The 12,059-nt window shown below is 36.6% G+C and overlaps 1 protein-coding gene and 2 pseudogenes across 1 annotated transcript; all 3 read right to left on the reverse strand.

Annotated features, from left to right (window-relative positions):
- On the reverse strand, window positions 1-3,410 carry LOC118052865 (peroxidase 3-like; annotated as a pseudogene).
- Window positions 3,411-4,397: 987 nt separating this feature from the next.
- Window positions 4,398-7,081, reverse strand: LOC118052948 (peroxidase 3). The gene is made up of 4 exons (XM_035064054.2): window positions 5,552-7,081; window positions 5,256-5,450; window positions 4,997-5,159; window positions 4,398-4,900 (listed from the first exon to the last, which is right to left on the reverse strand). Exons 1-4 carry the CDS (start codon window positions 5,759-5,761, stop codon window positions 4,485-4,487), a joined length of 984 nt encoding a protein of 327 aa, XP_034919945.1. The 5' UTR covers window positions 5,762-7,081; the 3' UTR covers window positions 4,398-4,484.
- A 3,283-nt stretch (window positions 7,082-10,364) lies between these two features.
- On the reverse strand, window positions 10,365-12,059 carry LOC118052858 (peroxidase 27-like; annotated as a pseudogene).

Consider the following 12,059-nt stretch of genomic DNA (forward strand, 5'->3'; position numbering starts at 1 on the left):
AATAACCCTTCAAGAGCACAAAACAATCACCACCAAGATCCCATGATACTTAGCCCTAGCTATTAACCAAAGCACATTGCTTCCTAATCTCACCGTTGGAGCCGGTTTTAACATTAATCATACCCATTTTCTCCATGGACTTGGCACATTCAGGATAGAAATCAAGTGAGCCCTGGAGTAGTTGGTTGATCATAGACAATGCATCGGAATTTGTGGTCACGGCAGCATCTGATTCAAAGAGACCTCTTCTTTTAAGTTCAAGTGTATATAGTAGCTAAGATCAAATGTGTTTCTGCTTCAGGGTCCATCTCAACTTTAGCAGTGTTATCATTAATGTTCCTGCACTTGTTTGCCTTTAAATTTGCTGCGTATTCACTATCTAGTGCTGGATCTTGGTCTCCAGTCCCAGTAAAATTGTATAGCCGGTTCGAAAACGATGAACAATGAGCAATGAGCAATGCCAATTGTATGAGCACCTGGAAAAATTAATTTGGTTTGATGATCAATGATTTAGTGCTGTAAGAATCTCACGTAATGAAAATGTTAAGATGGGACATGCCAGAAAGCGAGACCAGGTCTTTCAAATCAAGACCTTGGTTAGAAAAAAGTGCTTGTAGTGTCAAAGAACCATCTCAACCCAATAGCTTAAACTGTTAGGTGAGGTTCCAAGATATGATTTATATTATTCTCTAACACACCCCCTCAAGTGAAAGCCCTTTGGGCTCGAAACTTGCAAAAGTCAACATTACCTTGTGCTTAATTTTTATCAAATAAATGAGGATGGTGAGATTCGAACTCGTAACCACTTGGTCATCAAGGCTCTGATACCATGTCAAAGAACCATCTCAACTCAATAGCTTAAGCTGTTAGGTGAGGTCCCAGGATATGATTTATATTATTCTCTAACATGTAGAATGGTGAAGTTGCCAAAGGAGGTGGGATGTTGGAAATGACCTCTGAGGACTTTGAGATCTGACCGTCTCGCCGGCCAGTTGGAACTCTCCAGAATGGACCTCCCTGTCAACATTGAAAAGAAAATTTACTTGTGTTTTTAATAATCAGTAGTATTAGATCTAGTGAAGGGTTTTTCTGCGTTGGAATTACATTCTATGGCTACTACACTGTCCCTTGCGACAAAAGGTAAGAACATCTGCGCAAGACACAATTCCAGGACATCCGGCTTCAACTAGGCTTTTAACTCTGTCAATGAAGTCAAAGCCTCAAAGTGTTAGATTTGGACCGGCTGCCTTTTCAGGTTGTTCGCCGGAAGTTGTGTTCAACAGCACAGATGCATCACAACCCTGACACAAGCATTTTTTGCTCTCTTGTTATTTCACAATCTGAAAAATCAACATGCTCAACATTGTGCAGTAAAATCACGAGAAGAAAGGCATATAGCAGACAGTGCAGTTACATGCAAGCACACACCCTGACAAGGCAATCATGGAAATGCATTCTGATAAAGGCTGCAGCCTGTTAAGAAATATATATATATATATATATATATATATATATATATATATCTTGTTTTATTTATTAAAAATAGAATAATATTTTCAGTTTAGCCTATATATAATCATTTCTTTTGTATTCAGATTAAAGCAACACTTCAGAATAAAATAATAATTAAAAAACCTTTCTCTTTATGTTCGTATTTCTTTTCTGTTAAATTAAATTGTTTTAACACAGCAAAGAGAATGGAGCATTGTGGATGTGCTGGTTAACAAAGTCCTGCACAATCTTCTCAGCTTTTGGCAGCTCGTAGCATAGAAACCCATCTTTAGTTAAGCTTCAGTTGAGCCCAAAAATGCTAAAAAGACCAATGATTAGTATCCCAGTCAACCGATCTTTCCCATATTGATTGCTTCTAGTTTCTTTTCTCTCTTATAAAATTTTCTTAAATACCGTATATGTAGAATGCTGTACACTACTACTAGAAACTACTTTACTTCAAATGTGCTAGCAATGCCTGTCATGAGAAAAGATTTAATTATAGCCCTAGATTTATGCTACAAGATGAGAAGCCAAGATGATAAAAACAACACATCTAGCATAAGTATGACAAGAAAATGATAAATACAGTACATCTATCTAACAAACATGTGCTATCTTGTAGCGATGAGATAGATATATTTTAGTATAAAGTAGTGCATGATTAGTTAGGATTGTCGCTCTTGAAGAAGTGAAGTAAGCCTACTGTAAAACCCCACATACATCATCAAGGCCTTTCATTTCATCTACAGATGACGAAATTTCCTTGTCCTGCTTTGATCTTTCGGTGAATGAAAAATTATGGGTTGGTTTTGACTGGATAGATCTTGCTAACTATAGTTTCATCAGCAGATGGCGGTTGATACATATATATGTGTGTGTATTCATTTGGTAGATAGAATTTTCTTTTTATGGCATGCTAAAGTATTATGAGGTACAAACAAAACTAGGAAAAGAATAAAACTTGTTCACCTGCTCTATGGCGGCTACGTGATCGTAATTCTGAACTGTTTTCCCTTTTCCTATTATACCGCTGCCACCCATGATGCTAGCAGGGTGATGAAGAAATTATAATAGTCAAGAAAAGAATCTGACATCTGAAGAATTGTGAATATGGAAGTAGGAATCCGTATAAAAAGCAGCAGACAAAGTGACAGAAGACTAGATGGAAAAAGATTGATGACAACAGGATATCTAGTAAGATTTAGATTTGATCATCCCAGTTTCATCTTTTACTGAAAGAACTTTTCTGGGGGTCAAAAGCAAATCTGGAAAGTCTTTTAACATGATGGGTATTAGGCCCTATTCTTGCATATTGGGGACATTTTTTCTGGGGCTGGAAGTGGTTGGCTTAATCAGTGTTAGACTGTTAAGTACCAGTCCTTTTCTCTTCTGTATCCTTCAGGAACGTCATGATTTTCTTACATATTTTTAGAACACCCTGTGGACCAGGTCTCAGCTGGCTCCTGTTGTGTATATATTATTCCATTTTGACTAAGATTATGTGGTAATAAACAACAACCTTCTCATTCTCTTTTTGAGATGGAAATTGGCAGAACTTTAATTTCTAACTGCAAATAGTTCATGCTCATAAAACTTTCTGTCAAACTTTTAGGCTGTATACTGCATTAACACCTTATAAGTGAACGAAGCACACATGGCATAGATAAGAATAGTACTTCATTGTTTCCCATCAACCTACAATCCATCATTTAATTCTTGTGTTCTAAGGGTGCTGACTAGTTCAAACTCCTGGAGATTAATTTTCTTTTGACAAGCCGGTATAAATCTGACCGTGTTTTACATAGGATATAAACCTCTGACCTCATGGTAGATACAAAGAGGCCACTATGACCAAGCCAAAGGAGCGTTGTTAAACCCAAAAGGGAGATGAACACAGTGAAATAATTAGGGACCATCTTTGTCCTCCTATAGAGTGTACCATCTCCCTTAAAATGATGAAATAGAAAAAGATTAGGTTAATGCAGCGATTGAATGGAGTAATTTGTACCAAAGTTAATTACCCTGAACAAGAAAAATAAGTAGTAACATATGTTGCAGCTTTATCACTCGTCACCATATTTTTCAAGCCATTGAATTTTGTCTGTCCCTGGAATTTTCATATGCATGTAAATTGCTTTGATGAGTTTAATTATTTGATGTTAGGAGCACAATGAATAAAGTGTTTAGCTATGAAAATAAGATGCGATTCCTAAATGTGCTAAAGCCCTAGTAAACATACACAACACCCCTTTATTCTTATTCCTCGAAATTCTTTATGGGATTTCCAATATGTTTACACTGTGTGAGGATTACGTTTTGTCAAAAGTAGAAACATGAAATTCAAGAAAGAAAAGGTAGATCTTTGCATGATTTCTGCAATCAGAATATTAATTATTCATGCATGTGTCTGATCTGGTCTTTGTTGGCTACCGATGTCACTGCTTTATAAACATCCTTTATTGATTGTTGGACCTTTATGCTTGCTCATGCTAATTATACCATAGCTTTGCCAAAAGCAGCATCTTGTTGGTCCTAGGCAAATCAACTATTAATATACTATATAAGTGTCTTGAAAAGGGCACTAACTCGTGTTTAGATCCGTAATGGACAAGTTATGTTGATTCCAAAGATAGTAGCCATGTTTGCTTTTGAAGGATCGGTCTAAACAACCTTATTTTACTTAACTACAGTTGTGTTTTATCACTTTTAGCCTCATTAATACAATTGGAGATCAGCTGAATCTGCTGTACTACATGGTTGAGCTGTTTCTAGGTGATTAGGTGAATCCATAAGGAGTAAGCTAGATGGAGATATATATGTTCAGATGATTCAATTCAACTAGGAAAACTGGCGAGGAAACAGTACACAATTTATTTTTTTCTTGTTGCAAAAGTGGACTCAAATTCAAAAGAAGTAAAGTCTTGTTGACATTATTTTGCGTAGAAATGAAACTCACAATGCACACATGGGAACCAATTAACAGAAGATTCTTAGCTATTCACAAATGCACAGTGCTTTCTAATTTCTCCAGTTGTGCCGGTCTTAACATTGACTCTGCCCATTTTCTCCATGGAATTTGCGAATTCCCCAAAGAAATTCTGAAGCGGACCTTGGAGTAGCTGGTTGACGAAAGTCAACGTAGCGGAGTTTGTGGTCAAGGCAGAATCAGATTGGAACAGACCTCGTCTTTTGAGTAAAAGACTGTAGTAGCTAAGATCAAATGTCCTGAAACTTCCAGGGTCCATTTCTACTATAGTGGTATTGTCACTAAGACTTCTGCACTTCCTTGCCTTGAGATTGGCAGCGTATTCGCTATCTAGAGCTGGGTCCTGATCACCTACTCCAGTGAAATTGTAAAGACGGTTTGAAAATGATGAACAATGTGCTACCCCGATTGTGTGAGCACCTGAAATATTCAGCAGGATCATGATAAACATTGCGGCAAGCAACGTTTCAAATCACAAGAAGAGCTAGGGAGTGGCATTTTCTTTAAGTGCAGTACCTGATAGCAAGACTAAGTCTTTCAAGTCCAGTCCTTGGTTAGCAAAAAGTCTCTGTAGATTGGTGAAGTTGCTTGTTGGAGGCGGGATATTGTTCAAGGCCTCCGAGGATCTTGAAATTGTCCCGTCTCTTCGTCCCGTTGGAACTCTCCAGAATGGGCCACCCTGTTGAAGTTCAAACAAAAGGGTTTTTGCCAAATAATGAGAAGATATATATACATATGCATTGAATTCTTGGTTATGACTTATTTTAGTCCTTACAGTGGCTACAACAGCATCCCTTGCAACCAAAGCAACAATGTCAGCACAGGAGACTACAGCGGGGCAGGCTGCTTCTAATAGGCTCTTAACTTTGTCAATGAAATCAAAGCCTCTCAGTGTCAAATTTGGAGCTGCCACCTTTTCAGTTTGGTTATTGCTTGAAGTTGTGTTCAAAAGCACAGATGCATCACAACCCTGATAAAAAAAAAAACAAAAAAAAAGAAGCGAAAACAAAAGGTTTCAAAGATTTGTGAGGTGAAAAACTAGGCAGTCACAAAAAGATTGAAGACACAAACCCTAACAAAACAATCATGGAAGTGCATTCTTATGATAGCTGCTGCCAGTGATGGAGCATTATGGATATGCCTGTTAACATAGTCTTGCACAATCCTCTCAGCATTTGGGCAGCTTCTAGAATAAAAACCCAGCTGCAATTGAGCTTCAGTTGATCCCATAAATACCAAAAGACAAAAGAACATCATCCCAAAATAACGAAACCCAATCATTTTCTAGGGAAAATTCCTACTTCACTGTGGAAGCGACTTGGTACAACCTTGGTTATGGGAGTTTATGCCACTTCAAGATCTATAGTACATTAAGGTTGGAACATGAGGCAAGACTTATAGGCCTCACTTTTAGGATGAGCCTTGGCAACTTGAGCTACCAAAAAGATAAAAGAATAAAAGGGCCCCCATAGCTAACTAACATGACTAAAGCTTAAACATAAATTAATGTGAAGTAGTGATAAAAAAATGGTTATTAGTTATGTGTGTCCCTAAATTAATGTAAGAATCAAACACCAGTCTCTTGCTTGACGAGTAATTGTGCAGGGAAAACTACAAGAGAATCCCATGCTTCTCTGGAGAAACTTAACCTGATCATCTCTTTAAAGCTGACTGAATATTAAACAAAATGGTGACCATGGAAATGTTGGAACGTGGCGGGTTTACATACAAGCAGATGGGTTTGGTGGAAATTGATCTTAAGGTAATTGTTTGTATATCCATGGCAAGAATGAGATCGACTGGTTCACCTGCTCTCTGATGGCTAACGTTGTCTTAATCCCCAACTGCTCTCATTTCTCATCAATAATTGGATACCTGCTGCCACCAATATGTATTGATCACCAAAAACAAAACCCAGGGCTCAACTGCCATGTTTATTTATTTTCAAAGGTGAATTCTCACGCATGAGCTTAGATCAGCTTTAACGTTTCGAGATCAAATAATTCTCTAATCGAATGTCAAACAAATTATCAACACCAAAACTAGTGATTTAAAGGGAAATTTCCATCAATGCAAGGTTGTTGTAGGCTTGTTGCCTTAGTAGGCACCTTGAAACTAGTGATTTAAAGGCAAATTTCCATCAATGCAAGGTTGTTGTAGGCTTGTTGCCTTAGTAGGCACCATGAAATCTAGAATCCCATATTATTGTAAAAGAACACGAATGCATAGAAGAGAGTATCAGCACATTGCTAATTGCATAGAATATAATTAAGTTATGATAACGATAAGCTGTCGGTCGCTTTTTTTATGTGAGAGAACCGAGGAAACAGCTTGGGAGAAGAAAAAATCAAATATTTGCCACGAAAGGCACAAGCAAGCCAATGGAAAGAAGCTTCATGTCTCTGTATACCTTTCCTGTCAACGACGTTATAATTTTTTTCTTGCTCTATGTCATGGGTTAGAGGGTGGAGACAAATATACATACGAACCTGCACATGCTTCATGAAACATGCCAAAAATACTGAAGCTGACGCGCTAAAGCTACCAGCACTGTAATTTGACTAGGACCCCCTCCTTGATTCCTGCCACTTTAGCATGTGCCTCAAGAGTTTGGATTCCTGGTTTTATTTCCATGCATGTGCTTTCTTTATGTTGAATTGTATCAATGGCGGGCATGCTGCTCTTCACCTTTTATAGGATCAGTATTTAGACCTAGGAAAACAAAGGATAGGGGTGTCAAGTCTTGCAACATATAGAATTTGGGTCAATTTATTCCTACAGGGGATTACCCAAAAAGATGTCCTTGGCAAGAGATGAATCCTTTCTCTTACATCCAAGATAATTTGTTTGTGTGTGTGTGTGTGTGTGTGTAAAAGAAGATGAAGAATCAGAAAAAGAAAAAGTCATCAAATCCTTGCATTGAAGCTTCAGTGTCTTTACTTTACGAACAAACTCCATGCAATTAAAGAATATGAGTGCTTTAGAAGGAAGACTGGCTTTTGTTGGTTCTTTCCTTCAGAAGGCAGAGGGCCCTCTGTGTGTGTGTTTATACGTGCAGGCACATGTTTCTGTGCACAAATTGATATGTAAGGCTCTTATGTTCTGACCAGCTAATCCAACAGCTGGACTGGAAATAAAAGGTAAACTTGCTGCAAAATTCTCAGCAGCATAAAAGAAGAGCACCCATGTAACAATTTTGAACCAAATTTGAACTGTATTTCATACATTCACAGAAACTTACACAACAACGCCAATGAATTTTGTGAACCACTGATGATTCTCAGAATAGTATAGATAAAGAGTGGTGTTGGTTGACATGATTGTTAGTGGCAAACAAGGGTCCTTGTTCTCAAGATGAAACACAGTACAGACTTAAATGCCTTTTCTTGGCGTATCTGTTTATGGTACAAATGAGGTAAATTTCCTCGCATGGGCACACAGCAACGAATAGTCAAAAAATCTGTACTTCGTGGATGAAATTTAACTTCAAATCCACTTCATCATTCTTTGAACTGCCATTCCCTACGGTACAGGGGACAGTGTGCTCGTGGAGTCTGTGAATTCACCCATTTCAACATGCAATGAAGATGGAACGCGTGGTTGCATGCACCCCAAACAAAAAAAAATATGATTAAAAATAAAGATCATCAGTTCCTATCCCATGACAGCACACCAACTTAAACAAATTTAGTCATTTCTCTAGTGTTTATATATATACAGAATGGTTCAGCTCAAGGACCTTAGGGCAGGGTAAGGCACACAACCAACTGAACTAGCTAGTTGGAGTGTAATCCTTTCCCTGGCTGATCAATGGAACTTTCAGAGAGGGAAACATCATTGACAAAAGAAGTACAGAGAAACAGATAAGAATGCAGAATGCCAGAATCTGGTTAAAATTATGAGCTAAAATAACATTTCCATGTCCAGTGAATGACAAACAGGAAAATAATGTTGGCAATTTCGCTGAAAGAAGAAACCACAGATAGGCTGTAGCGAATTTACCATGCATGAACCACAGGGAACCACAAGGCTAATTTGGGGCACCTGAAAGTGTTATCAGGCTTCCTATTGGAGCTCAGGTCCAGGGCTAGGGGATGACTATATAATCAAGCCAAGCCAGAGTCCTTTAATGGCGCCCAAGATGCCCATTAATACGATGGTTTCACTTAATTGCGAGTCTGGGGGATTGCCATGAAGTGGTTTCTGGGATATCCAGTGTGCTTTGGCATCATCTCCATAGATAAATGCCAAAAACATGACTCTTTGCCACCACCCATGCACCCAGTGGAACATGAGCTAGCAAATCACAGTGGAATTGAGAGATAAAAACATTAAACCCATCTTGAAAGTTCATTAAGACAAGAAAAATAACACATTCATGATCACAAACTATTAAACCCATGTCCCAAAACATCAAAAGATGTGAACTTTAAGCTAAACCCAGTTCAAAAAAAAAAAAAATTGAACTAAACTGACCCAGAAATGGTAAACTGGCATTTTAATCTAGCAATTACTACATAGACTCTTTTAGTCCATTTTATATTTTTTTGCTAGATAGTAATTTTTTTTAAAGAAATAAATTTTTAAAAAATAAATTATTTTTCAATATTTAATAATGTCATATAGAATAAATTGAAAAAATATTTTATAGTATTTGATTACGTTATAAAAAAATAATAATAACTTATTAATTTTTTTTTTTTCAAATCTATTTAGCATAGAGTATTAAATATGACTATTTGACCACTTAAAATTATATAAAAAGTGTGATGATTGAATTTTTTTTTATTATATCATATATTTATATATAACTTAGTTTATAAAATATAACTATATATATAATATAAATATTTTAAATATAATATTATAGATATATTTTTTAAGTAAAATTTATTAATAATATTTTTATTTTTAAAACCTTAAAATAATTTTTTATTTCATATTAAGATAAGGTGTTTTCTTTATGAAGAAAGGAAAGTCTTTTAAAAAAAAAAACCCTTTCCTCTTGTAAAGACTTAACTTTTCTTTCCATTAGTAATCATTTTTCTTTGACTGACTTTCTTTAAGTTCACCGAACACAGAAAAGATAAGAAAGTATCTTATGGAAACAAACAATGCCTTAAAAGAGAAAACTTTAAACATTTTGGCTACAAAATTAGAACTGTGAGATTCAAGAGAGTCAGTAAGCTAACCTCTCTTGGTTTACTGAAGGTGGAATTGAGTGGTAAAAGGGAGGTTACTTTATTATCTTGGGCTCGAGCACTAACAAAAAATTGGTGAAATTTTAATTTTTTTATTTAAAATTATTTTTTATATATTTAGATTGGTTTAATATGTTAATGTAAAAAATAAATTTTTAAAAATAAAAAAATATTACTTGAATATAATTTTAAATAAAAAAAAAATCCAGGGTTACGGTTTTCCAAAAACTGAAAAAATAAAATCCTCACAATTCATTCAACTGAAGGAGAAGGGTTTTAAGTGTTTTAGAGACCCTTTTGAGGGTTCTAAAATGGGCTCCTCTTGTTTTCCTTTTTCAGTTATAAAGTAGCAGTCTTTCACAAAACTGGTGTTTTTCTCTCTTCTATGCCTTCTAATTTGGTGCAACTTAGCCATGAAGTATAGGATGGAAGGAGTTTCAAGGAAAATTCAAAGCATGAAGAAAGGCAACACAGTAGTATGAATTCAGGAAATCAATATATTTATTCATAAGAAAAATAATGGAATAAAGGGAACAACCTCAAAATTTCAAAAAATTAAATAAAAATCCCTGCATCCAATTCCTTGGCAAATGTCTAAAAAGCCAAAAGAAACAAACACAAATCCATCAACTTTGTTGCAATCAATTGAATCATTGTAAAAAAAAATCAAAATAAAGATTCTTTTAGTTCACAACAGCACAACGTTTCCTGATTTCGCCTTGTCTGCTAGTCAGGACTCCAATGTTGCCCATTTTCACCATGGATTCAGCAAAATCTTGTGCAAAGGTGGATCCCTGTGTCCTTGACTGAAATCTGACATAGTCTCTTGTTTCAGCATCGTCAACAAGAGCTGCATCAGATCGGAATAGCCCTCTTCTTTTAGCTACAATGGTACTGTAGTAATCTTCGTCGAAAGTGTTGAAGCTCCCAGGGTCCATCTCAACGACTGTGTTGGAGTTTCCAGGCTTGCATCTTTTCTTCAGTTGAGCAACGTACCTTGGGTCCAATGAAGGGTCAGTATCTCCCTTGCCTGTTCGAGATTATGGTGCAGTGTCCAATCCCGGCGGTGTGTCCTCCTGTCACCAAAACATATTCCCAGTAAATACACTGATATTTAGCTCAATAGATAGCTTTTTTTGCTACGAAAACCACCTGATAGAACTGCAAGGTCCTTTACACTTACACCCGTTGCAGCAAATTGCTGTTTCAGGACAGTAATGTTGGCGAAAGGAGATGGTAGATTGAATAAAGCCTCGTTACCAATCGACACTCTTCCATCTCTGCGTCCGGTGGGAACATCCCAATACGGTCCATCAATCTGGAAGGAGAGGCTTTGATTATGCACATACGAGTGTGAACATCAATGAACGAAATAAACCAATGTGATCCATTCAGAGAATGAGTATATTTACAGGCCCCCATGCATCAGAGTGAATAACCATAAAAGGTGCAGGACTTTTATTCATACTAATAGGAAATAAAACACGATAACTTTTAGCAAGTTCACAAACATCACACTTAAAATCTGAAACAATCACTTGCGAAAATAACTGTAAGAATAATTTATGTAAATATCCAAAGGATGCATAATCTAAACGCCTATGCCACAACCAGATTTTAGAATTCTAATGTTTATCAGATGTTTTAACGGAGAACACTTGGGCCAACTGAGTTGAGCTTGCCGGAATCAGATCTAGATAGTAAAGCTTCCTTCTCCTAGTACCATAACCAATTGTCTTCCGAGTTTAAATGTCCTTGAATATACAAAGTTTAGGCCAAAAAATCATAACACATTTCAAAGCACAAGTTATTTGAGCAATAGATAATAAATTATGATTAAGAGAAGGGACAACAAGCACTGAATCTAAATTCAAATTTTTTATAAGGGAGATCGTGCCTTCTCCTAACACAGAAGAAAGGACACCATCAACTGTGGATACTATATGTTGATTTGAAGGCTTTATAGACTGGATGCAATTATTGTTAAAGGTCATGTGATTTATGGCACCTGAATCAATTATCCATTCACTATTTCTAACAAAAATGGAGTTATGAAGAGCCTTACCTGCATTCCCAGTAGTAGCAATAAAAGAGGAGGCTTTCCCAGGATTGTTGACAGATGTATGATTGGGGTCCGCCACAGCAACTGAAGCATGAGGATTTGTCTTTAAGTTTCGTTTACGAGGTGCTTTGGAAAAATCCCACCATTCTGGATATCCAATCAATTCATAGCATCGTAGTTTGGTGTGTCTCGTTTCACCACAATGAGTACACATGCATTCTGGTCGTACAACTCCTATTTCATAGCTGCGATTTTGTGATCCAGTTGACTGATTATGATTCGGTGAACCAGATGCTCGCTCTGGTTTCAGGTTCAT

This window comes from Populus alba, chromosome 7 (genome assembly GCF_005239225.2).
Source record: "Populus alba chromosome 7, ASM523922v2, whole genome shotgun sequence".
Lineage (NCBI taxonomy): Eukaryota > Viridiplantae > Streptophyta > Magnoliopsida > Malpighiales > Salicaceae > Populus > Populus alba.

Excerpts from the sequence above, each read along its gene's own strand:
- LOC118052948 (XM_035064054.2), bottom strand. The coding sequence starts at position 5,761 with ATGATTGGGTTTCGTTATTTTGGGATGATGTTCTTTTGTCTTTTGGTA. Across the intron at positions 5,451-5,551 it reads TCCATGATTGTTTTGTTAGG|GGTTGTGATGCATCTGTGCT; the intron begins GTTTGTGTCTTC and ends TTTTTTTATCAG. Across the intron at positions 5,160-5,255 it reads GGGATGCTGTTGTAGCCACT|GGTGGCCCATTCTGGAGAGT; the intron begins GTAAGGACTAAA and ends GAACTTCAACAG.